Source organism: Pagrus major, chromosome 9, assembly GCF_040436345.1.
Source record: "Pagrus major chromosome 9, Pma_NU_1.0".
In the NCBI taxonomy this organism is placed as follows: domain Eukaryota; kingdom Metazoa; phylum Chordata; class Actinopteri; order Spariformes; family Sparidae; genus Pagrus; species Pagrus major.
In genome coordinates, this window is record NC_133223.1 from 4,461,173 (window position 1) to 4,489,139 (window position 27,967).

Below are 27,967 nucleotides of genomic sequence, written 5' to 3' on the forward strand. Positions count from 1 at the left end.
CATGCAACTCAAGTAGGCATCCTTCATAGAAAAGTATTCTTACCTCACAAAAAACCCCAGCATATACATTATTGTTATTGTTGAATTTTTTGCATCCTTGCTTGTGATCAACTGAGTCTTTAGATGACACCCCTTTCATACCCGATCATGATACTATCACCTGTAACCACTGAACCTATTTATCTGTGGAATGTTCCAAACAGGTGTTTATGGAGCATCCCACAACTTTCACTCTTTTGTTGTAATCGTATATTTACAAAAATCTATGAAGCTGATGAGATAAATATGAAGTATATGGTGTTTGTGCAGTTTTCAACTTAGTATATGTCAAAAAGGATTATTAAATCATCACATACTGTGTCATTTGCGGTGTCACAACTTTTTGGAATCAGGGTTGTTTTAGGAAAATAAAGAAACCTAAAATGAAGCATCAGAAAGATCTTGATACCTTTGTTAGTTTGTGCTCCTCATGAGTGCAGGACTGCCATAGTGACATTGAGTTATCGTTGATGTTCAGAGCGAAGACATTTACTGGATGACATCAGCAGTGAAAAGGGCATTTTTAGTCCCCCATGATGAGAGCACCACCCTTTGTTCTTTGTTTCCTCGGTCAGGTGATAACCATCTCTGCTGTCCAGCTCAGTGGTGTTCTGAGGTGGCACTGCCTACTGCCCACCTGGAAACCCCACCCAGTATTACATAACACACTGATGACACACACAAATTCAGACAGTCATAAACAGAATCAAACAAAAAAGTGTTTTATTGAAGTCCTCTAAAGCTATTGTGACTTTAAAATGAAAACAATCATACAAGGCCTTTCTATAGCAAATCCTACTCAAATTTGCATCTTTTGTTGTCCTGAAGAATCCTGCTATACATACATCACATACGACTTTGATTATGAAACAAACAAAAACATGCATTTGGGTTGAGCTGTTTCCATCTGCACACACTGATTTAATTAAGAGCCCCAAATATGATCTGAAGATTATGAGTCATAGCGATGACCTTCAACTAAACTGGTAAAAACGAACATCAATTTAAATCCATGTCAAGGCAAAAACCCGACATGACTCACTTGTGCATGCAGACAGATACAAGACACCAAACACTCAATGATTAATGGGATAATCAAAACCAGATTACAAGCACATACTGCGCTGTAGGTACATATTTAATGCAGTCAGCAAAGCTATTTACAGTCATCCAACACCAAAGTAGGAGACTTCCTTCTAGCTATTATTAATAAACATTTTCATTTGGACCAACTACTTAAACATCAAACACAATATCAAGGGAAGGACAATCCTGCCATTAAAGACACATAAAACTCAACTGAGCGTGGAGATGAGTAGTGAATAGGCCTGCTCGTAATCACCATTGCACTGGTCGAGGATGTCCTCCAGGAAGACTCTGGAGCAGTCTGGAAAGCTGTTTATTAGTTTCATCAAGGACCAGTCATAGTCAGGATCAGTGTCTGGAAAACACACAGGAAAAAAATCATTCTCACAGGGCCCTATTTAATCATTATTGTTCCCACAAGGCCTCTGCTGAAAGAGTGTTCTTTGATTGTCATGACGTACACTACAGTGCACTTTCTCTCACTCTCATGCACAACAATAGGAGGTCTTATCATGTGTTTATTGTCTTCTTTTCGTGGATGAGCTTTTACAATCTGTTGAACATTTGCACACACGATCACCCACCAAGAACTGAGGCATCTTCAAAATGCTCTTTCCTTAGCTAATTTAAATGCACTGAAAGAGAGAGAAAGGTGGGATTCTAAAGGCACACATTTCTTTCAGGCAGCTTAAAACCACTTTGGTATCTCTTCCCTACAACTACCAACACTGTCCAGGATCGGACTCCCAGTAGTTCTCGCTGCCACAGGCTGGTCCATTTCTAGAGCCAGTTGATTAGCAATGAAGGCCTGGGCAAAAGTCTGGTATAGGCAAGAGAGGCCTTCACCAAACCAGGCTTGGGCTGGTAATAAATAGATGAAAGGTCTGATCAGCACACATGGATGGAGGATGTTGTGGGACTCCGACATACAGAACTGTGCCCACAATGGCAGGACAGGACTGAAGGTTTGAAATATTCTTCGGCAGTTTACAGTCGCTTTAACGTCAGATGTTATCGATGAAATTGCTCTGCTGTGGCTGCTGTATGAGCACTTAATTAGGCTTGGGCTATAAAGTAAGACACAAGCCTCTCTACCTGACACATGATGGTCTATAAACTACACTCTCTTAGAAGTTCCCTTTCTAAAAGGTTCAGAACCTGTATACCTTGCAGTCTGTGGTAACCCAGGCTGGTAACACTAATTTTTTAGTTAGACACTTTATATTGTCCTTCAATTGTCTCTGTTATTTTAGCATGGGCATTCCAACATAAGATGGTTATGGGAATTGAATTATACTCTAACCTTTCAGTGAGATGTTAGCTAAAACTAACCTTTATCTTGCCAAATCGTTAAACCTCTAATGTTAACCAGCGAATGGAAATTTCATGCTCTTTGTACCTTAAACGCATTTCAAATAAACTTAGTGGATTTCCAAGCCAACTAATGGTAAGTATAGTAATGTACGCCCTCCCTCAGTTTTTAGAAAATACATTTTATTTCAACAATCTAGCTTGGTTAACATAAATGCTAGCTATTAGCCATAACAGTAAGCCCATGAATGTGGAATATCTATCGTTTTTTTGGTATCCTATTAATGTTGTGTAAGCAAAGACCTAGCTACTACAGTAGCTACTATTCAGAAGTTGACTAGTTGACTTTTCTTTGTAAAAGTGTCTTTATGATCGTTATTACAAGAGGAATGCTGCTGCCTTATTACGATTACTCTTGTTAGAAGAGAAGATGAAGTTCCTGTACTGTCTTAATGACAAAGCTTATTGAACCCTTTCATTGCAAACACAGATGTCTCCCTACAACACCAATCATGTTTCATGGCAGGCCACTCATTACAGAAGCTGTGAAAACACAATCAAATCCTCACATTAGAGAAATTGGAGCAAATCAATGTTTTGAATTTCTGTTGGGAAAATGATTAATGAATTAGCATCATTTGTGATCTAATGTTGGAACTATATAGCTCTATAGTAGTTCTATAAGTAAAATAATTGAATTTAATGGAAACCTTTTCTGTGAAGAAAAACAACAGATCTTTAGAATTAGGACTTTCAAATCTTTTTGAAAATTGAATTGTGTAAGGGTGACATATATGTACCAAGAAAGAGAACCTAAAAAGGTTCAACACAAAATCCTTTGTTTTAAGAGTGTGGAATAAGGGCTAAAACTAGTTTGGATTACTGTGTATTTGAGAAATTAAACCAACTGAACAATATGTTAAAGAAGAGAAAGAGTTTCATGACACGTAGCATGCACACGTGCAGTAGCAGGAACTGCTTCAGTACAGTCGGTAATGAACATGACGTTCTCTGTTTGTGTTTCTTCCGTTGTGAGTGGCAGGTATTCATAGGTGTATGGCAGTCAGTCAGGTATCGAACTCAGTACAGTGTATGTCAATCCAGGCCAATTATAAAAGGGCGGGACTGCTCCTCTTGGTGTGTCTGTTTGGCTGCAGGCCATGTCTGTCAGTCTAGCCTGGGTGCTCCTGGAGAATTTCCTCTCTGACTGACAGAAGCCTAATGAGTGTGTGTTTGTGTGTGTTGCTGTACTGTGTTGCTCAATCCATAGTAAGAAGAGGTTTGTGCCCAGAAAGAGGGGAAAATACTTTTTCACACAAACACACACACACACACACACACACACACATTCCCCACAAACTACAAGTATCAGCAGGATTTGAATGCCAAGAGCACCAGGATCACTACGTACCACACATAACTTTCTGCCTGCATTTTTGAAGAACATAAGACGTTTGATTTAACACAGACTAAACACACAATCACAGTCCTCTAAGGAAGGATGAGGTGGGCAACTCTTGTCACATGTCTGATTGAGGTTTGGTTAACCAGCGTTGAGCCGGACTAAAAAAGGGTGTGAGAAACAGAAGACAGAGTTATTCATCCATTCACACACAGCTCACCAGCTTCCTCTTTCCAGCCAGAGCAGCTCTGATCTGGATCTGTGTCCAGGTAATTGAGGGGGTGTTGTTGTCCAGAGGTGTTGGACGCCTGGTACCTAAAGTCAGATGTAGAACAGGGATACTCGACCTCCTGCATGACTTCCCCCTTTGGCTCTTTCTCACTCCCTCCGCCTCGACCCTCCAGTTTGTCCAGAAAGGCCGAGTTCACCCTGTCAAAATATCATGAATCAAAAAAATGGTTCACATAAAACTAACTGATGTTCTACTTTGCATGCTGGCAGGCTCTAAATGGCTGTATGTGTGATGTGTTTGACAGCTTTTCAAACTTTTATTCCAACTAAAATATAGTGAGGTCAGTGAACTGCACACGGCACACTTTGCATTTACTGACCCGGCCAGTCTCAACTTGTTTTACTCCAAAAGATGAACAAAACAAACGATTCACCTTGTTGAGTCCATTTTTGTCTGTGTGTGTATTCAGTTTGATGCCTCAGTGTCATCTGTGCACTGATGTGATCAGTATTTTTACAAAACTGCCTGCTTGTGTGTTCAGAGTTGGAGACAGAACCTGGTTAAATTAAATGGTATAAAATATAAATGTTGTACATTACCTCTTGTGTTCCAGCTGTACATCTCTCACACTTTTTGACTCCTCTCTCTGTTTACTCGCCACGGCCTCACTCTGACGGTAAAAGAAGATAAGTCTAACTATAAAGGAAACGATAGTAAACTACAAGGCAATATACCCCTGGGAAAGAAAGAATAGTATTTTATCAGTATTAACTGTACATGTCATTATCAGGAGCTATAGTATGTACATAACTGAGCCAACAAACTCCTGATAAAGAAGCTGTTAGAACTACAGTTTGGATAGAATTATATAGGCTTATATTCTGTGTTCTTGATCTGTACACATGACTGGCACTGACAATGGATTGTTACTTAGTTCCAACAGCAAGTTATAATACACAACAAAGCAAATACATGCAAGACATATGAACAGAACAAAATGACAAACAGAACATTCTGAGCAGAACATCTGTGCAGCCAGGATGACTGGGTGTGGGCAAAACAGCAGCAGCAACAGCAGCTGACATATATACAAAATATGAAAACAGTGTTGTATGACCATATGAAGCAAAGAAGTAGAAGTTCAATGTGTTTGTTTCCTCTCTTGTGTAATAATCAAATACAATGTCAATACAAATGTAAACTGTGATTTATACAGAGAAAATATGCATGAATAAATTGCACACACACGCACGCACGCACACACACACACACACACACACCTATCTCCTTCATTGTCACCCCCTGCCTTCCTGTTCCAGGAGAGCTAATGGGTCAGGGAGGTGGTTATTTAGGATGGCAAGAGAGGAAGAAGGAACACACAGCCCACCGGTGTGAGCACTATGTGCTCCCAACAAAGCTCAGCATTAAATCTCCCACTCAGATACACACATGTATACACACACCACAAACACACACACCTACAAATAGAGGATATGAAGGAGGGATCAATCTGTCTTATGGAGTCATTGCTGAAAGAACAACAGATCCCAGGGTCCCGGTCAAAACCACATCAAGAAGTTTGACTTTTGCTGCTCTGTGGCCACAAGCTTTCATCTCCTAATCTGTGACGTCTATCTGAAAGAGCTGCAGCCTGGGAGAGTCTGGAGAGGAGAGGAGAGGAGAGGAGAGGAGAGGAGAGGAGAGGAGAGGAGAGGAGAGGAGAGGAGAGGAGAGGAGAGGAGAGGAGAGGAGAGGAGAGGAAAAGAGACACAAATCAAGACTAGAGAAAAGAGGGTACAAGAAAACAGGAAAGAGAGGAAAGCAATGAAATGAAAAGGCAAGAAGAGAAGAAAAGACACAAATCAAGTTGAGATAAGGTGAGATGAGAAAGTGAGAAGGAAGGAAGAGGAGAGTCTTTGTTGCTGTCTGTAACCCAGGTATCATCTGGTGAACTCTATCATCCATTTAGCCTGTCTGCATCTCCCCTGTGTCTGTGTCTGTGTGTCTGTATCCCACCATAAAACAGAGACTTCTTTATTACTGTAACTGACTGCTTTCTGTGTAGTTCGACCCAAGGTCTCTTTCCCTCTCTCTCACCACTAACTTGCCTGGTGAAAGATTTGCATCAGGTCCATGTGAGAAAAAGAGAGAAAAGAAATGCACAACAATGAGAAAAGGGCCGAAAGAAAAACATTCCCTCTGTGCACGAGGGAGCTGCGTGTGCACTTTTAACAGTGCTGTCAGTCGCCACATAATACACTCACAGCAGAATACAGTGTGGACTACAGTGTGTCCTCCGGCTGTTTCCAGCCCACTCTCTCCTTCTCTTCCTTCACAGCATCACTGACAGACACCAGGCTGGGTGGAGGAGCACAGACACTATTAGCACTGTGTCTGACTTTCTGACAGAAGCTGTCAACACGCTCCAATAAATGTATGTTTTCTGAGCTAAGAATAACTGTGACCTCTTCACATTTAAGATTTACAGCAGCTATTGATTTGAAGATTTATAGCAGCAATTAGCCAAAAAAAGATTGTTAATTAAGAGGAAAGTTATTTATTGTGAGGGCAAGTGATTACCCCCTTTGGCAGACAGGACATGTGATTGGTTGGTGAGGAGCTTGGGTTTCCTCCAGGTACTTTTACTCGCGCAGGTTATTCCACTCTATTCTGACTTCAGCAGACTCTTCACAGTCATGTTGTGTTGTGTCTCTGTCTCTGCTCAGTGTGAACTCTGGGAAGTCCCTTGAACTCCGCCTTCCACTCATTCCCTCTCAGGAAAACCAACAGGCAGGGAGGAAGAGGGGCTGAGAAAAGAGAAAAGGAAGCAGAGAAAACAAAAGAGAGGGAAAGGACAGACAGACAGACGGACGGACAGACAGACAGATAACATTGAGAGGCAGGGGAGAGGATAAGCACTGGCCTTATTCCTCTGTGTATTTACACTTCCTTTTACTTAACCATGAGCTTGCTGTACTGCTGTGTGCCCCAACTCTGACCAGGAGATAATTGCAGGGGGATCTGGCTCCTCACCCCACCCGGCCCATTGGGGATACCGCTTAATACCCACACTGCCCCGGACGATGTTTCTTAGTATTTACTGAGAAAACAGCTTACAAAGGCAGATCTATTGGTGTGAATGACCACAGAGCTTCAGTCTCCGACCCCACAGCCACAGATATGAGACTCAACACTGAACCCTGGGACCCATAGAGCAAGTGTGTGTGTGTGTGTGTGTGTGTGTGTGTGTGTGTGTGTGTCTGTGTGTGTGCATTTAGGCACATACTGTGAGAGAACTGTATCTACAGCACATACAAGAGCGCACACACACACACATTATGTGGTTGCTGGCTTACCCTAGATGACGTGTGTGCGGCACTGCTGGATGCCACTGGACCTGGGGCTCTCCTCTCAAACCTATGCAAAAAACGCTCAGTCGTCCTGCAATTAATACACACATTACATCCTCTATGTTGCCAAAGACAAACACAGAAACACACATGAATGATGAGGTATGAAGGAGTGTTCGTTTACTCCACAGACACTCTACAAGCCTGGGATGCTAACAGGCTGGAGTCCCACCAAGTTGACCAAGTTTGTTTGTCCCTCTCTGACACTGCTCTCGCTGTTCACAAGCATCTGATCTGCTACGCCGTCTGACTTCATCAACTCAGCCCCATGTCTGAATATCTTCATTGTTCTTCAGGTTCACACGTTGGTCTGCTGTCTCCATTTTTTTGTTTGTCTTGTAAGGAAACCAGAGATGCTACTTGACAAGCAGTTTCCCTCAGAGCCGGTCATGCGTAATATTCTTATAACATCTTGGGGCATTTGATGTAAAATGGTCTGATACATTGTTGTCTTGTATGGCATGAAAACTTTGTGTAGACACTAGAAACTCTACATCATTATTGTCTCTAATATTCTTTTGAAACCCCTGGCCACATTAAAGGGGCTCTCCACTGACTTTCCATGTATAGGTCAATTCATTAATCAAGTGGAGCGCTACTCAGCGTGTGAAAACAGTCATATAAAGTCATTTATGGCATTGGAGGAGCTTTGTTAAAGCTGACAATTGGTACTCAAGTACCTATGTACCCTTACAAAAAGAAGTGTACTTCAGGTTCATTATCAAATAAACTTAAAGCTGCAATATGGAAGAACTTGGCCACCTTTTGAATTCATACTCAAAACAAACAAATCACTTACGTAACTGCTAAGTGCTGCTAACTGTAGCTGTGTGTGCAGCCGTGCAGCTAGCAGTCTGAAAATGGAGCTCAGACCAACAGGAAAGTCTTGATGTTTATATCACTAGCATACGAGCCATGGACCAGGGCAGGCTGGGGCTAGTTGGTTAGCATACTTACATATTTCACCTTTAGTACAGTTCAACTGTATTTCCCAGGACTACTACCAAGTACACTAATATCAGTGTACCAGAAGTATACTAGTAAGGGTACAAATGGGAACATAAGGAAAGGGAAAACACAGGGAAACACTTTTCAGGGACATGATCATGGCTGTGACATTAAGTATGCCCTCAGTAAACTAACTTACCCTTAAGTGTCTTTAAGTGAAGTTAACTCACATATACAGTGCCAGTACGAGTATAAGACATATATACTTTATAAACTATAGCTAAATTTTTGGTGTATAACCTGTTTTTCATTGTGTATTTTATGCCCTGATGAAGACACTTTGTAGTCGAAACACATAGGCATATCCATTCAGGAATAACAGATTTTTAAACTTGTCAGAGTGCCTCAGATTTTAGTCAGACTGCCTCCACACACTACGGATTTTCAAGAATTGTGATAATTTTGGTTAAATTGGTTAGATTTTGAGTTTTCATTTAGCTCCAATGTCAGGTCAAAATGTCATTTTGTTCATGACTAAATTGCTGCATACCAATCTGCGTCAGTTGTACTTTATGTTTAGTGCGGGTTATAAAAATGTCAGCATGCTACCATTGTAAACTAAGACATGCTGTCTTAGTTTACAATGGTAGCATGCTAACATCAGTATGTTAACACTGTCATTGTTAGCATGTTAGCATATTAACATTAGCATTGGTTCAAAGCACTGTTGTTCCTAGCATGACTGATTTCACCTGTGTCTGTCTGTTTGTTGGTTGATTGGTTTGTCAGCAGGATTACACAAAAACTGCAGAATGGATTTCTACCAAACTTGAATGGAGGATGGGTCTCAGCTCAGAACAGACCCCAGTGACTTGGTGTGGATCTGGGTAAGGGACGGACACATTAATTTTTTCTCACTTTCTTTAACCTTGCAAGATGGGGCATTACTCTACATTTTGTTCATTTCTCAGGGAATAATGCATGGATCCTGTTGAAATAAAAAATCTGGCATATTTAGCTAGCTGGTATCTGCCTATATATGCCTAGGCTATGATTAGTACAAAAGCAGACTGTAGGGCCTCGGCAGAGGTATGAGCTCTCCTGAGTGCCATTCCAGTTATGCTATTAATTATGCAGTAATACTGCTTACAAGTTTGAATAGAGACGAGGGTGATCAAAAGTGGACCTTGTGTCGCCTGTCTCCCTTAAAATTCTAACTGATATCCTGTTTTTTCTCTTTTCTGACAACAGGAAATGCTAAATGCCTGCTAAAACTTCAATGACAATTATGGGTCAGCAGAGGATCAGACACTGGGTGCTTCTTTTGTAAAGGGCAGGAGATGTTGTCATCTGATGCCGCATCTAAGACTAAGATCCATTGCATAGCAGGAAGAACACAACACAGTACACCCCAACCAACACAATACCGCACAGTGACAGTGATGAGACCCAAGTTAACCTGATCCAGCACTGACCTGAGGTGATCCTGCTGGAGCTGCTCCCTCCTCCTCTGCTCCTCCTGTCGTCTCCTTTCCTCCAGGCGCTCAGCCTGCAATACATCAGTCACCCCACATTAGACAGCCAGATGCACGGCATGCAGCCACCATACATGTCCTGTTTGCCCAGCATACATTCCATTTGGTATATGGGCTTTAAGAACATTGTAGAATATGAGGTATTCTGATGCACTGTAATTACAGACATGTTATACATGCGCATGCAGTGGTACTTCCGTGAATATGACTTGAAAAACATGACTTTCAAGTTCATGATATAACTCACATATAAGCTTCAACAATTTGCTTTTAATATACCACAAACAATATAACCAACTAATAGTCAAATTTATCAATAAACATACCATTAGAGACATGTCAAAAGATGTAGTAATTTACAAAAATGTACATATATATAAGAAAAATCCAATTTCTGCAAGAACTGAATTTAAAAAATACTCACTGCAGTGCTATTATTTTATAGTAAATGTGACATTTTGGTAGATGATACATTTATTGGTGACTCAATCCCATTTTCCTATATATAAAAGAAAAATTTAAAACCCTTTCTGTCGCTTGTAATTTCAGTGTATTTGCTAGCTAGAGACACAGGTTTTTGTGTTAGAATTACATTTTTTTTTATTATTATATTCTAACACCAGTGACATGTGAAGCCCAACCATGTGGGCTGCTACAGTAAAACAGAATATTTCGACCCTTGGCCCTGGCTGAGTCCAGGAGCAGGGATGAGCTGTTGTATATACTAAAATTCTGTGGTGTGGACAGATGTTTTAATGTCCTAGAGGCATGTTTTTGCTAGCCTCTTGTTAGATCACGTCTATAGCCTAAGAAGAGGCTGCTTCACATGCATATGTTTGTTTGTTGGATTACCACTACATTCCTATGGTTTCATAGAGATCATTGCTCAACAGGAAAAGATCTGTGGAATAATGCTTTGGTCTTCAGCATTAATCACCCTTCAACATTACTGCAGCAATTCATTAACCACTAGTGGACAAGAGCTGGGCCAGACATGGAGTAGAACATGTCTGAGGACAGAGTGAGGAGCTGTCTCGGCTGATGGAAACCCATGAGACCGTTAATCAAGGTTGGCTTGAGTACAGGCTGTGGAGGGAGAGAGACTGCTCTGAGACACATGGACCTGCTCCAGCTCAGGTGGATGCTTGTCTCTACTGACATCTTGAGGCGAAACATGATATTGTTCCTCACTGAGGAACAAAACATGCCATGTGGTGGAAGGGTGACACCCCAGAGTGACATGTTTCAATGAAGCTGCACATCTTCATAACACTACCAGAAACACCGCCACCGAAGGGTCTCTCATTTTTTGTCTCTCAGGTGACATGAGTCACACCTCTGTATTTGGTTAAATTCACCAATAGTTGCAGTGAATGTTGTTATGCTGCACAATTGTTGTGCATTCTCTGAGGATGCTTTATTCATTTTCTGTTTCTTTTATTTGCATGTGTTTCTTGAGCTGCAGTGTAACAGCGTACACAGCCACTGTCGAGGATTCCCACAGCCTTCCTGAGAACACACTTATTATCATACACTCAGCATCCACTTATAAAGGCCACTGGTACAGTTTAATGAAATCCAATACCACTGACTACTTTAATGATGACTATAATGTTGTGTTCACTGAATTATATGTTTTAGTGTTGAAGTCATAGTGAGGGTGCTGTACTAGACTGAATTACATTGAGGTGTTTCTAATATTTTGCACTTCTCAGGTATGTTAGCAGGGACAGGCTTGGGGAGTAACAGAAGACATGGTAGGGCGTCACATAATTACGATACAAAAAAGGGTAACTGTATTCTATTAAAGTTACGATAAAGAAGACATAATCAGATTACTGAAACATTTTGTAAAAATTGGGAAGATTAACAGGATCATAATTTTAAACAGCTCTACAAACCCTCATATAACGGCAAGACTCACTCTACTAACACTTTTCACATGCTCTCGCGCCACACAGTGAGGAACAAGTGTATAACTGATATCAGCACAAAAAGAGGTCAGCAGTGTCGCTCTCTTTCCTCTGCACCACAGTACAGGCAGGCAGGAGTGACAGTGGGTTACTGTGCAGGTATACTGATCAACCAAACTTATTCATCCATGATTCATCCCGCTGCCAATTCATTATAATGGCCTCTGGTAAAAAAAATAAGAATAATAATGCTTTACTGGGGAATTTCACCATTACTTTGTCTTTAAAGCAGAAAACACCAAGATATCACACTACAGTGAAAGTTATTTCTTTTCTCTTACATTTATCTGAATATTTGGTATTGAAGTAATCCAAAAGTAACATAATATAATCAAGTTATATTTCCTTATTGTGATACTTGGATTGGAAACACATCAGAAACACCTCCCAATATAATGTAGCTCAGTAAAACACCACCTTTAATGATGACCTCAGTGATAACATTAAATTAACATATTTCCAAGAAAGTCAATGTTTGGCAGGCATGTATCGAATTGCACTACACTGTACAGGTGTCATTATAAAGTGTGCAGATGTCAAAGAGCTGGACGAGACTTGCTCCAGTAATTTTATTCGCTGCTCTGACAAGCTCAACATTATTATACCAGAATCCAGTCTCAACTCTTTAAAAACAGTTTGTCATCTTGCATTTCTTCACCCATTGTTTTAATGGGCTGATGCATTTTCTGGAGCCCGTTTGCAGCAACATTCAGCAACAAATGGGAATATCCATCACAGAAGAGGGAGAGATATGACGTTTTCTATTCAAATCACAGGCCATAATGCAATGTAGCCACAAGATATATTCTGAGAAAGTGGTGCAACAAAATGACTGGAAAAACACCAACTCCTTTTCTCTTACTACTGCAACTGCTATTTCTCTTTCCACCTACACTCACAACTCATGGCTGAGTGCAGTACATTCCTGACATAGAACTCTGGGGTTTGTCAAAACTCACTCTGGGAAATACAGGAAATCACTGTGCTGACTGAAATAGAAGCAGATTAGAAGTGTTGAGGCAGAGAGGAGGCACCAAACTTTTAAGTTATTACTTCATGTTAAAAGAAAACCCCCAAAGGGTGTTTAATATATAGAATGTGTTTGCTGGTTGATTCTTCTTAGATTTTAATGCTTTGTTTTCAATAATAATTGAAATATAAATAAAAAGGGTGGCAAGTGATTTGAGGGCAGGTTTTATTGCTAACCGAACACATATGAAAATGCTTTTGCAAGAAGGCCAAAGTACATATTGTTGGTCTCACCATCTCTCTCTTTTCATTTTTCATCTTCTGTAACTCCTCCTCCTCTTCTTGTCTCCTCCTCCTGTCCAGCTCTTCCTTTCTCAGCTTGAAACAACAGGTTGCATCAAATATTTAATTGTGGCTCAGCCATCACAGGAAGAGATACTAAAAGATATTTCATATAAATACTTCACACTCTGAGTTCAAAATATATTTAAAGGTGTATATAAATTGAAAGGATAAACACTGTTTGATTAAGTACCTTCTTCTGCAGTTTGGAGCAACGTAAGTCTCTCAACTGCTTCTGTCTGGCTTCCTCCAATGTTACAGAACCACCTTGATAAATTAAACAACAGATAACACCATGCTGGTGAGTAAGCATGTGCATAAGCATCACCAAGCAAGATTAGTGTTGAGGATAAGGTGAATGTGACAGTGGAGATGTTTTGTGTGTTGGTTTACCCAGCCTCTCTGGATTCAGGTGCACAGAGGGGGCTCTGTTTGCCTCTTTCCATCTCTGAAGATCCTCCAGTTCTTTCTGAGACACTACAGCAAAATAAACCTTCATTACTTGGGAAAGAAATTTCAGTATGTATGAAGATCAATATAAAAATAGATAGGGTAGTTAAAAGCAGCAGTCTCAGCCTACTCATTTGCATCTTGCTTCGCCGAGATTCGTTTGGTGCGATCATGGTGAATCCATCTGAGCTGGAACAGGAAAGAGACCAAAAGACCTTGGATTAAATGGGTTGTGGATACTGTAAAGGCTCAGTACTTTTTCAGTGTCTGCATCACTTAGTATCAAAAGTTAGAACAGACTTCTATGCAGCAAACTAAGGCATCAAAAAAGTATAGATAGGTATCAATACCAAAACTATGTAAAACAACTTCCTGACAGCAGACTATGTCAACTTAAATCAGGGTTATGACCTGAGAGATGAACACAGATAAACACAAATATTTTTAAACAATTAGAGGAGTAAGTTCGTTTCTGTTCTTCTGATTTTGGTACAAAGTATAATAGAGTAAATACCAGCATGTGGTTGAATGTGTCTCACATTTACTTTAAGGTGCAGTATGTAAGAATTTTAGTTTATAACACTTAAAAATTAAAATGATCAACACAATGTGAAGAAATAACACTTTAGGCATTATGTCAAAGACGTCTATATTTTGTGTTGCAGCGATAGCCATTGAATTTAGCATGCTAACCAGTTAGCCCTGGGCCTGAAAACCTCTTATTCCCAGCGGTCCAAAGCTCCTGTGCTGGCAGTGTAAACACCAACACTCCCTCAGTACTTCAGCTAGCTGCATGGCTAGCTGAGCTAACAAGCCGATGGCAACTACAGTCATGGATGCATAGACCATGGATGTATATATTTTAGGTACTGTGTTGCTTTGCTCTTTGATATCTACCCAGTGGCAACATCTCAGATTAACAGCTAGTTTTAAGTAAATTCAAACTGTCGTTTTCTTTGGTCTGTAGTCCAACAGGTTAGATCTCCAAACTAATGTAAGTGAAAGTGTTTTTATCAATACGATATGACAGCATCAAACATACATTTTAGATGAATGAGATGTACACACTTTGAAACAGCATCACTAAAAAAGATTTGTATATAAGCTAATAAATGATGCAGGGTTTTCTACCCTGAAATGATTGTAAACAAACATTGTGATTCGGTCTACTTAAACAGGGGCCAATTCTTACATATTGCAACAATACAATGTCATAAAATGTATACTTATACTTCAGCTGAGTCTCCTTTTTATAGTAGGCTACTTATCACTTTTATTCCTTCACATTTCAGAGGAAAACCTCCGTCATTACATTTATATAACATAGTTGCCATGGTTACAAGTTTCGTATAAGATTCATATTTTACATATTACATAAGATCACTCGATACATTGTTGCTGTAGATCACCCCCCATTCAAAACTATTCAAATGAACTCCACCTCGCCCAGCTACAACACGATGCTGCCTTCAAGTGAAACACAATTGAAAGTAAGTTGCTCAAGCAGCTGTTGATGTAAAGCAACAATATTACAATATTAATTTATATTTTGGTACAACACAAAGGTAAAAGCACAGCCAAGACACACGTCTTTTGTACGCTTTGTTGTTATTTGTGTTGAACATTAAATAGTAATCTAAACTACGTTTGGGATCCTACATGTCACCAGCAGCTATGATTTACGAGAAACAGTGAAGGCACCATTTCCCTCTCTAGGCACATGAAACGAAAGTGAAAGTGAACACCAGCAATTCACTGCTACCTTATCAAAAATATGTTTTTATAAATGAAATATTAGAACGCCAGCAGAGTAAATGTTAGCCCAGCTGGCTCTGAAGAGTTACACGTCATTATAAAGTAAGACGACATGTCTGTGCTGAAGTGATCTCAACATATTTACTCAAAGTTGTAGTGATAATAATCATTTCCATAAAACATAACTGATACTTACTACCGTGGCTGCCTGTCTGTCGCTTGTGGACTCGGGCCGTCAGGTTCATGTGTTTGTGGATTCTCAGCTGTCGGCTCAGTGTCAGGTGTACCTGCAGGGTTCTGTCTGAGGTGAGCAGGGGTCCTCCTGGAGCTCAGCTGGTCTCTCGCGTCTCTCTGGTTGTGATACGGGTCCATTATCACTGACAGCCTCCAAATGATCTCTAAAACAAGTTGGGCTCTCCGGTCATGTTGTCAGTTTTGTTTTACATGGATAATTACGAGTACACGAGTCATATGTCAGCTGTAGCCCACTATAATGAAACAGCGCCACCTGCTGGAATACCAGGCGGAGGGCGTGTTATTACATGAAGGCCAATCTGTGGGCTAATTGTGTAACCATGAGAATTATAATCATATCTATCTATCTATCTATCTATCTATCTATCTATCTATCTATCTATCTATCTATCTATCTATCCATCTATCCCAACTACACTAATATATATTAGGCCTACCTATTGAACAATATGAATGATAGCAGGTTCAGCAGGTTGTGTGTTTTTTCTTGTTTACATCTGTTAAACTATTATGCAGAGACAGACAACTGGTACTATGATAACATACATAATGAACATGTACTTGTATAGCTGTATATAAAGTGTTTACTCTTCATAAAAATGTTTATCTCTGTTTATGTTTATGTCTATGAGCCAGTGAAGCTTGTTATAGTTAAAGAGAGGAAATATAATTTAGAAGGTGTTGCTTGGTAACTAAAATAGTTTATTTTGTTCACTTCCTAGACTGAGTATGGAACTAAACTTTTATATCTCCCAGCTGGAACTACAGGGGCCATCAGACCATCACCTCCTGGTGGTGTAAGTGGTATGATGAGACAGGACGGACTGGGGCGGGGTGGTTATTTCAGTAAACATCTCTGCAACATGACAGCAACACTGTTGTCTCCTCACATTCTGTTGAAAATGTTAGTTCATGTTTTGAATGTTTTAAACTAAAATTCCACTGGCCATGTCTTTCATACTGCTGTAGATCGCCCGTATACAAAGCTATTCAAAAGAACTCCACCTTGTCCAGCGACAACACGATGCTGCCTTCAAGTAAAACACAACTGAAAGTATACGGCTGTTGATGTAAAGCAACAACATGACAATATTAATTTATATTTTGGTGCAACACAAAGGTACAACTCCCATAGCTTATTAGTCGAGTGAGTAATAAGCAACTGTTTGGATAATCAATTAATCATTTGCTTTATTATAAAGCAGAAATGCCAAGAATTTGCTGTTTCCAACCTCTGAAGCTCGTCTATCATTTATATGACTGTGAAATAAATATCTTTGGGTTTTGGACTGTTGGAGAAATCTTAAGATATTTTTCACAACACAAATAATCTATTGAGAAAAATATCAGCGGATTAATCGATTGTTAGTTCCAGCCCTAAATGACCGCAGCATACACTTCATAACAAGTTACTTATTTTTATTCTCAACTGTATAATTCAAACTGAAGGCATCAAATGAACCCAGTCCTGCTTAAAGAATGACACCCATATTTCTTTAAAACCTCATTTATTTTGAGTCTTGACATTAGAAATTGACAGACATAATGTTGATTACAAAGCAAGAGACAATTTGAATTGAATGAAGAATTTTCTGGCAGGATATACATTAGTGACATAACTGGATGTTAATACACACACGCACACACACACACACACACAGGAAGGACAAATAAATACACTCTTAAACAACTGTGAATAGTAAAGTTATAAGACTAAAAAATCTAAAAGCAATATGTTTTAATCTCGATAACATTTGTTTACAAATTGTGTAGAAGAGTCAGAACCCTTGTTTGAATGCTATAAATTTTAATTTCAGTCCATATAGTGTTTAATGCTACCGAACAGTAAAATTTCATGGCATGCACTGTACTGCTGCTGACAGGTTTCACTAGTAAAATACAGGCTGTGGTGGCACCTAATGATAAAATGTTGCTTGAGGTATTGTTAAAACATTACAAGACACAAGAGATGACCAGAATCAACCGATGACTTTGACACAAAACAAATAAGGCAGTGAGGTTGTAGAGGCTCCCTCTTTCTGTCCCCTGTCCACCACAGATCACCAACAAATACTGACAACACACACCACGCTCAGTTCAGGGGACCTAGTGCAATTAGGGTAAAAAAGGTCAGTGAGCCATCGGGTCACTGTCCAGTGTCAGTCCTGGAGACAGTTTTCACTGGCACAAGTAAGGCTGTATATTAGTGATGCATTATCAGGGATGATGCCCTACACTGATCAGAAGCCTCCATCCTTCTTGCCAAGGCACCCTGCTTGATTAGAGCCCCAGTCAGGGAATGACTTGTTTCAGTCCATTTAGGGTAATTGGATCTCCTGGAGTCTTGGGCACACTCCTTCCTGCTCCAGTGTTCATTCCAGTAAGTGTATAGATGTCTGTGTGTGCATGAGCATGTGTTTGAATGTGTGTTTGTGTGTCTGTGTTAAACTGCTGAGGCTGGGAGGTGAGATCACAGCTTGGGTTGGCTGGTTAGCTTAATCTTCAGGTTCTCTGCCAGCTTATCCAGGAACTCAAAGGTGTTCAAGTAGTCAGCACGTGTCACACTGCAAACAGAAGAAAGGAGGAGAAAGAGTTGAGTACACTAATTACAATTAATTTAGGAGGTATTGAATGTGACAGCTGGGTTTCCACTGCACATACAGTAGGATCTAACAATGTTGCCATCATCAGACCGAACAGGTTTTGCAGGTTGCAAAATGTGAGGCACACCACATTGCCTTTCTTTGTTAAAGCCTACATTTTTAAAAAGAGTAAAACCAGGATTTTTCCTCAGACTGTATGTGATTGTACTATCACAATCTTTAATCTCCACACTCCTAACCACAAAGTGAATAAAAGAATGTAAACACCAGCACATTAGCCTCACATTAAAGGGAACAAACTGCCTGATATTGTATGACACATGCAGCTAGACTTTTAGATATTGGGGTCATATCCTACACTGAACAATAAATCAATTCTTATTCTACAGCAGGAACACGGTTGCACCTGATGCAGAAACATACAAGGTACAAAGTAACATACATTGATTGTATTGTGACATACAGTATATTGAGTGTTATGTAATGAAGAGACGTACTTTGGCAGGCCTTTGATGCAGATAGCTAAATCCTTGGTCATGAACCCAGCCTCGATGGTCTCGATGCAGACGGCCTCCAGTGCCTCAGAGAACCGTTGCAGCTCAGCATTTTTGTCCAGCTTTGCCCTGTGGAGCAGGCCTCGTGTCCATGCAAAGATGGAGGCTGCAGCACACAAACACCCAGTGTAAGGACAGAATGTAGTGTATTAAAATCATATACAGTATATTACACACAATGTATGTAATATAAATTCAGATGATAGTTAAGTTTATGTAGTTGATAAATGCTCAGTCCATGCATCATTGTTTACCTATAGGATTGGTTGAGGTCTCTTTTCCCTGCTGGTGTTGTCTGTAGTGGCGAGTCACTGTGCCATGGGCGGCCTCAGACTCCACTGTGCGTCCATCAGGACAGATCAGCACACTGGTCATCATACCCAGGGAGCCGTAGCCTAAACAGGGTCACACAAAACCACATGAACAACAGATAAACTTTGAAGCTGAGATAGAAAAATCAGCAGTCTTTTAAAATAATGCAGTTTTGCAGAGATCAGATTATTAGGAATGTTGCTACTTAGTTCTTCACATAACCTCTGATTGAAATGATCTGTCTCTACAAACCTTGTGCTACAGAGTCAGACTGTACGTCTCCGTCATAGTTCTTGCAGGCCCAAATGAAGCCTCCCTCAGATTTCATTGCTTGGGCCACCATGTCGTCTATCAGACGGTGCTCATACCAGATGCCTTTGGCCTCAAACTGAGCACGGTATTCCCTGGAAAACAAGTTGTTATTTACATCAGCTATAAAAGTGTGTGTACTTGTGGCTGAGAGAGGCAGAGTGTGCCTGTGTTTGCATGGATTTGAAAGTCCTTACTTCTCGTAGATCTCCTGAAAGATGTCTTTGAAGCGACCGTCGTACTTCTTCAGGATGGTGTTCTTGGTGCTCAGGTACAGAGGCCAGCCTTTGGTCAGACCCATCTGAAATGAGCTGTGGGCAAAGTCCCTGATGGACTTATCTGTATTGTACATCCCCATGGCAACACCACCTGTGCCTGAACAGACACACAGACACAAATAAATACATAAAGTACAGTATATTCACATATGCAGACTGTGCAAACCTTTATTTGTGTGGCTGTGTTCAGTATTTTAATATGCAGTATAGTATGACCGACAACCAATATAACAATGTTTCATTTGAACCTAGACAAACACTGGAAAAGAAAGAAATCCCTGTTGCCAAATCATTACTCAACCTTTTATAATCTATTTCAGTGTTTGGTTCTGAGTGATAAAACCACAGGATGTGAATAGTTACAACAGAATTGAAAAAAAGAGATAAGCCATATCTTATATTTCCCCCTTTTCAATGTGAACACAATGAAAAATGTGCTTGTAAAAACTTTTTTGTTTCTGGTGCAAGTCCAGCTTAGTTAAATTGACTGACACACATTACATATGTTATGATATTTGACATCTTTGCACCAAGATAGTATTCCTTCAGAGGTTAAGCTTTCCCAATCAGGAAAATTCAGTCATTATCTACTCATCCCCATGCTGATGGAAAGTTGGATGAAGTTAGTCACTAAACATTTCTGGAGCTTCACAGCAAAACAGTGTTGCAGCATTCTGCTAAACAACTGAAATAGCTGTGGTTACAAAATGGCCCACATAAAATGTCTCCATACACCTTGCCCTGCGAAATTCGAGACTTGGATTATGCCGGACGAGTTGTATGGAGACATTTTATGGTCATTTTTCTATGTTTTTTTTAAATATTTTTTTTTATAAAAGGTTCTTACTGTTGTTGTTTTTTTGTTTTTTTTTTACATTTTAAAACAAGTCACCGGCTACTTCTGTTGTTTAGGAGAATGCTGCCAACAAAACTTTTTATAGGTCATCATTGGCATGGGGGTGAGTAGATAATGATTTTTATTTTTGGGTGAGCTGTTCCTTTAAGACTGATGTGTGTTTATCTGCACACCTGAGATGTGTATCAATGATATTAAATGTGAACTGTCAGAATTGTTGGGTATCTTGCATGACCCACTTGTGGTGAGAGGTTGGAAGCATGATGGTACATCTGGCGGGCTGTGTTCTTACCCTCAAACTCATGGATGACATATTTAACTGGCTCTCCATTTGTGGGAGTGTAGGTCATCTCCACTTTTCCAGGCCCTGGCACCACAAAGTCTGTGGCTTTGTACTGTGGGGAGCACATTGTGAAAGACAAAAGGTTAATACTAGAAAGACAACAAGGATGTATACCAATTAAACTACACAGCCCAGAGGCCACTTTAGAAATGAATGAACCCTGTCCAATAAAATGTTGTTAGATCAAAGTTCAAATGACAATGGCCAAGACTGTCATTAACACCTCTGCAGGACAGTGCAGTCAACACCTGTGGTGTTAAGTGATGCAGCAATGTCAGCAGAGTATATAATAGGTAGACCTCTGACATACATGGAGTAGTATGTAACTAGCAGTCATTTGACACTTCACCTGGATTTCTCTCCTCTGAGGGGAGAGCTGTTGACTTTGGCACAGCGCCACCAGCTAACCCATGATTTAGTTCTGTGACGTTGCTGCAACTTGTCCAGCCTGTACAGGTAGTACATTAAGGTCCAAAGGCCAGCTGATGAAATATAATTATTGACTTAGTCCCTCCTGATAACCCTACACTGACATATGATAGAAGTGTAACTCACTGTGCTCATATATGAGCTGACAGGAAGCCAGTAGTCAGCTTGTCAGAGTGGTTTGCTGGATTTAAATTATGCTTCAGTAGCAGAAGGTCTTTGTCGGATGATAAGTGAGCTGGTTCAAGTTTCTCTGTGCATGGATAAAGACTCTAACATAAATGCTACACTATTACAGTTGTTCCTTTTAGCTGCATCCCTGCAGTTTGACATAGCTCACTTCATATCAGGGTTATTTCAACCTCATATGGCTGATGTTCAGTTTAGCTGAATGTCAAAGCTTACATATTGAACTAATAACTCTAGTCCATGTTTTTTGGTTGTAAACTTTTGGGTTTGCCTTTTAAATTGCAAAACATAAATCACAGTACCAGCGCTCCAGACTAACTTTTTTCACCATCATCCTGGAACCGTCCCAAAAAACAATTTTAACTGTCCTGTCGTGATGTAAACTCTCCAAAAATCAAAATGTTGTTTATTTACTTTGTTATTATCAATAGTACTTCAGTACATTTATTTTCTGTAAACATGTTAAATCAAGCAGTCAATAGAATTGGCAAGCATACTACTGGAATATGCATACACTGTAATAAACTGGAAACTGTCAAACATGTACTGATAGATGGCATGATGAACAAAGAAGAGAATAAATATCAGAACTAATTGATGGAAAACTCATTACACTGGAGAATCTGCTAGGAAACACTATATGAAAAGTATGAACTCTTCTAATTAAGGGTAACGGATAACAGAGAGAATTTATGTTTACTTTTTCTGCCAATCGACTGCTACAGTCCCGTCGGTGGCGGTAATGCTCCTATCAGCTGGTTTGCCAACCACAATTAAAACTCAGAAAAGACGTAAAACTCAAAGAAGTAAACTTCTTTTGTCACATTAAAATGCAGTTTACTGTTAATGCTTCATGTTCCTCTGAACAGAAACTCTCATCCTGCTGTGTGTTTAGCTGTTCGCTCCATTGACTGCATTAGCTGTGAGCTATACTCAAGCCCTGCGTAATATATTCAATACAGTATTACACAGAACCAAAAACAGCTTATGACGCTTCATTGTATCTTAGCAATTTACCCAATCTAGATGAATGACAGAAGTTGTATCTCACCTTAACATGCATTTTTCAGTTTTTCAATATTCAGGAGCAAATTTGCCAGTTGGCTGCTTGTGAACAGTATACCTGATCTCCGTGGGCGTGCCTGCCAATGATGATGGGCTTGATCCAGCCAGGCACCAGGCGGGGAATGTTCTTGCAAATGATGGCCTCCCTGAACACCGTGCCTCCTAGAATGTTACGGATGGTGCCGTTGGGCGAGCGCCACATCTGCTTAAGCTTGAACTCCTCCACACGGTTCTCATCTGGTGTGATGGTTGCACACTTGATGCCCACGTTGTAACGCTGGACGGCCTCTGCAGCCTCGACTGTCACCCGGTCATCTGTTGCGTCTCGGTTCTCCATACCAAGGTCAAAGCTTTGCAGGAAGAGCAAAGAGAATAGAGTTTTAAACAAATAAACTATATTACAATGATTACATACATCTATACTGTGTTAAAATCTCCAAGAGATACTGAATCAATCCTTTTTTCCAATACTTATTTTGAACAATATGAACATACCTCCATCTTTTTGTTTTGTTTAATTAAATATGCCAAATAAATAAATAACTCTGCAGATGTAAAATATTGTCAAAGTTAGAGATCAGAAAATATCTGGTCAAAGAGAATCTAAACAAGCCTAAGGATATGACAAATATTCAATGGCAGCTCTCATTACTTATGATAGTCAATGTTACTGACAGTACTCAAAAAGAATCATAGACATCACTCTTTATATCGGTGCACTTCAAAGTAAGAGAGTAGGCAGAGATGCAAGGAGGAAGAAATGAACCGAACAGACATAGAGACCATTTATAATCTCAACAGCAGAGGCATGGGACACCACAAACAAAGGCAGTGTGTTTATAGAAGAACAGCGATCATTTACGCTTCAGTATTCACCATTTCACAGAAGCCATGGCACAACCAAACAAAGCCCTGAAAGTAAACATATACCACTGTTTTAGTTGGCTAGAAGCTAGTCTGTAAATGTTCAAGTACAATGGTTGTGATGTGGCACGTAGTCAGTGTCAAATGACCTGAACCACATGAATGAGTAGTGAATGAGAGTAAGAGCTTCCAGCTCAAGGAATGGCTCAAATTGCTGCCACAGTTTTATTCACTCTATATCTCAGCTAATTACATTTCTTGTGAGACCTGACACAGTGTTTGCATCAAGAATGGCCATTAACCACTTTCTTCATGGCACTGCAACGTTTGTGTATGCTCATTTTCTTCTTTTACTTCCTGTTATACGCCTTAGTGAGAGGGAGATCTGCAAAACCAGCCAGAAGAGCAAAGACAAAGGAAACAAGGATTCAACTGTGCAATGACACCGGGCCCTCTTCCAAGATATCTGAAAAGGCTGGGCCACTTGTTACACTTGTGCTTGAGGGACTGCACATCAAGAACAAACTAGGAAGTATACTTAACATAAAAACTAGACTAAGATCTATGTGCTTATAATTCCCTTCAAATATTAGCCTATAAGGCTATTGTGCATCCACTGGAGTTGTTTGAAAGCAGCCATGACCTTTTACCCACTTTGTTCCTCCCCTTCCCCCAATAGCCAATAACAAGCCACAACAATAAGACGCTCAACAACTGAAACATACCACAGAGGAAAGAGTGAAACGGTTTCAGGTTCAACAAGAATGTTGCTCTGAATTGTTCCCATGTGGCTTACTTTGTTTATTCAACCTGGATCATGTATTCAACAAGTTGAAGCATTCCTTGGACAACCTGATCTAGACTGTCCAGTTTATTGAGAAATTAGTATTTCATCAGAATAGTCATGACACCATGTTGAATCAAAGGTGTACTTCCGATGCCTGTTGCTCAATAGATCATTAACTTTTACAATGGCAAACAAGAAGAGATTGTGTAAAACATCTATCATATCTGAAAAAGGAAGCTAAAGTTCAAAATGTTAACTATCTGTCGCCACTCCACAGTATGAAGCTGTGATCCAATATGAGGGATGTTTTGTATTGTTTTGTATTAGGGACCTGAACTTCATATAAGGGTCATGCAAATAACATACAACTCTGAACAAAGTCCGTGCAAAAGATAAGAAGAGGGGTGAAGTCAAAGGAAAAAGCAGAGCATTAGGTGCTGACTGTAAATTGACAATATTCACAAGAATATTATTTGGCTGTGACCTCCTCGATCATTTATCAGAAAAAAAGACTATAAACAGGTAAGTCCCTCAGTGATTTGGGGGATTTGTTTGTAAAATGTTGAGGAAGACTAACCAATCAGTTGAAGTATCAGGCTCTAAAAACCTGACTACATGAAGAAACTGTGAGATCACCTAGGCATTAGATTGTATGCTGGTCAGTGTATAACAATAGTGTAATATGTCTTAAATAAGTTGAATAATACTTGTGAAGACACTTTTTTACACTTTCTTTATACTTTACTTAATATCCCTTTCACACTGGAAAAGACCCCACTAACATTCACTCCTGCGTCAGTTGACTCTGCAGTAATCACAAGTGTTTATGGGCTCCAGCTCTGATAAAAACACAACACCCAAGTGGACACATTCATTTTCACCCCTTGTCAGGTGCGATAATACGACTTGTGCTGCAGCTAAGGACACTGACTTGTTAGTCCTTTTCATTTGTCTATGTCCAAGCAGAGTTGAACATTGTTCATTAGGGATTGAGTTTAAAAGAGAGACTGAAGTAAAAGATATTTTAAAAAGTAATCCCCATTACATTGTCAGTGACTCCTGTGTCGTTACCCAAGGTTTGCCAGCTGTCTGATCGGTAAAGCACATTTACAACTCTCAACAGAAATGAGAAAGAAGCAAGATGTTTCACTCCTTATGTGTCTATTTCAGAAAATTATAAATAAAGACTTTTATAAAAAATTTTAAAAAAAACATTTTAACATCTTCTGGATGCAGTCTGATGAGGTATATGATCTGCTGATTTCTACTCCTCCCTGTTTTTCCACCAAGTTTGTAACGAAGAATGTGATGCACAAGAAAAAGCAGAACAGAAGTGAACTTGTCTCCTGGCAAAGAGAAAAGAATCAATCAACTGTTTATAGTGGGTTAACTCAGGTTTAAAAAACCCACATATACACGCTAATTTTGGTGTAAAAGTGGTATAAGTGTAGCTCGTCTTCTCATGGTAGCATGACATCTCCAATAATAATAACAACAGGATAAGTCTACTCATGTAAAATGTATAGAACTACAAATCAACTATTAACTATTATCACACTGCTACAGCATTGGAGAACTTTTCTCTTGTGGGTGAGATCATAACATTGTGCAGTTACACACTGTACCTACAACTTTGTAGGTGAGATAACACTCTGAGGAAACCGAGGGTGCCACAAGGTGGACTCCACCCGTATTCATAACAAACCCAAGAAGCGTTTCATTAGGTGCTCATAAGAAACTCTTATCAGCTGTTTTGCTGTTCACACTCCTTAGGTAGGGGCTGACCAGGATAAACAAGCCAGACTAGAAATCCAAGTACTGCAGGAACTGTCACTGACAGTTTACTTAAAACACAGAATTGATTACATACCGCCTATTGGAAGGCATAACCTGCAGAAGTGCTTTTCTAAACCCAAGAACAGACGTTAAAAAAATAAACAAACAGGTAAACTGTTGAAAGAAAGTCCCACATTATTCAAAGAAACATTAAAGTAACTAAAGTTGATCTACAGTGCAGTGCATGCCCTTCGGTCTTCATATTGACTGTCTTCACCTGTGCATGTCGAGCTCCAGGTACGGGAGGATGAGTTTCTGCTTAATGAGCTCCCAGATGACACGGGTCATTTCATCTCCCTGCATCTCCACCACGGAGCCTGCCTTGATCTTGTGAGACATCTTTGAGCCTGGTGGTGGACACAGGGGACATACACAGACATTGAAGAGAATGATTTAAGAAATAAAAGAAAGTAAGATAAAAAGAGAGATGGGAAAAGAGAGAACATGTCAAAAACAGTGGCAGTGGTAGCAGTATGTTATCAAGCTACTGCTGACTAAGATACTGTATGCTGCTGTATTGTTATCTCCCTTTACTATTGGTCTAACAAAATAAAACGTACACTTTTGGCTTTAGGACCTTGTGATGCAGATTTTTGACTCTTTCTTTGCAGTATAGTAAATTGTAAGTGAGGAAATAAGTAACAGAGTAATCAATCAGTTCTCCCTTTTGAGCTTTCATGTGTGACATTGACACCACAGACAAAAGTCCCTCTTTACACAACACCAGTCTCAATGAATGAATTCATTCAAAACATGAACCATGAGTCGCCCTCATGCTCTGCATGCATTTGCTCAACCTGATAAACTCCATAATCATCTTAAGTGTGAGTAGCTCAAAGTGAAGCAAACAGCACAAGCTTTGATTGGTCCACGATAGTTATGATAGTTTCACAGACAGAACTGCTCCACAGCTTGCAGGTTTCTATCAATTTCTGGCCAAAATTACACGACGTCCGCAAAAGTTACATAAGTAAACAGGCTGATGATCGCATGATGGGGAGGAGACTGGTAGGCAGGCAGTCTGTCTGTCTGTCTGTCTGTCTGTCTGTCTGTCTGCAGGCCACACCAGGAATACACAGTTAACTTAGCACATAACGTCCAGTTCTGATAGATAACGTTATGCCTGTAAATGACAGTATAAAAGACGAACACAGGACGGAGTTGGCTAACACAATGGGCCTCAATGACCATCTTAGAGTCGGCCTGCTGTAAATACGACTTCATTTCGACAAAAGGCCTCCGTACATGACATTAGGATGGACCTGATTCATTCGAACCCACAAAAGAATCATTCCAGCTTCAGTTATGTTAGCTTCAACAGCTTCAAGTCAAACTGGCTAAGCAATGTAGCAGGACAAGGAGATGTGAAATGAGATAAGAGTGGAGAACATTAACAACACACTTCCCTGTATCGTTACGTCGCCACCAAGCTACTTCGTTATGCAGCTAGTACAATTTCATGATATGATAGAAACAGCTACCTTAACGTTTGGTCTACAACACAGTCAGCGGTGGGAAGAGGTGGCAGAATGATGTCCTGTCCGGTCTGACTGAGCTCAGAGCGGTTCAGGCTGATAGAAAACGGCAGGTACCCAGCTCCCACCTCCCGGAGATCATTGACAAAGTATTGGCCAATAAGAGAAATGAGGAAAACCTAACCGCCAATCAGATAAGTCCATATAGCAGGAGGGGCGTGATATGACCGGGCGGGGACTGCAAACATGGCTCGCTGATTGGTCCGAGATATACCTCGCTCTTCCGCCTTACGGACTGGTGATGTATTAAGTAACAGCTCATTGAATCTGAGTTCAATAAAAATGTATATTGAGGAATCACAT

At 40.1% G+C, this 27,967-nt stretch overlaps 2 protein-coding genes across 2 annotated transcripts; both read right to left on the reverse strand.

Annotated features, from left to right (window-relative positions):
• Positions 1 to 745: 745 nt before the first annotated feature.
• Positions 746 to 15,944, reverse strand: epsti1 (epithelial stromal interaction 1). The gene is made up of 10 exons (XM_073474271.1): positions 15,649 to 15,944; positions 13,828 to 13,886; positions 13,641 to 13,724; positions 13,441 to 13,514; positions 13,200 to 13,283; positions 9,904 to 9,977; positions 7,427 to 7,511; positions 4,670 to 4,740; positions 4,059 to 4,267; positions 746 to 1,480 (listed from the first exon to the last, which is right to left on the reverse strand). The coding sequence occupies exons 1-10, from the start codon at positions 15,822 to 15,824 to the stop codon at positions 1,335 to 1,337; spliced, it is 1,062 nt and encodes a 353-aa protein (XP_073330372.1). The 5' UTR covers positions 15,825 to 15,944; the 3' UTR covers positions 746 to 1,334.
• A 1,254-nt stretch (positions 15,945 to 17,198) lies between these two features.
• Positions 17,199 to 27,699, reverse strand: idh1 (isocitrate dehydrogenase (NADP(+)) 1). Its single transcript, XM_073473296.1, has 9 exons — positions 27,611 to 27,699; positions 26,347 to 26,476; positions 22,701 to 22,992; positions 20,912 to 21,014; positions 19,683 to 19,860; positions 19,429 to 19,580; positions 19,119 to 19,259; positions 18,808 to 18,970; positions 17,199 to 18,271 (listed from the first exon to the last, which is right to left on the reverse strand). Exons 2-9 carry the CDS (start codon positions 26,466 to 26,468, stop codon positions 18,178 to 18,180), a joined length of 1,245 nt encoding a protein of 414 aa, XP_073329397.1. The 5' UTR covers positions 26,469 to 26,476; positions 27,611 to 27,699; the 3' UTR covers positions 17,199 to 18,177.
• Positions 27,700 to 27,967: the final 268 nt, after the last annotated feature.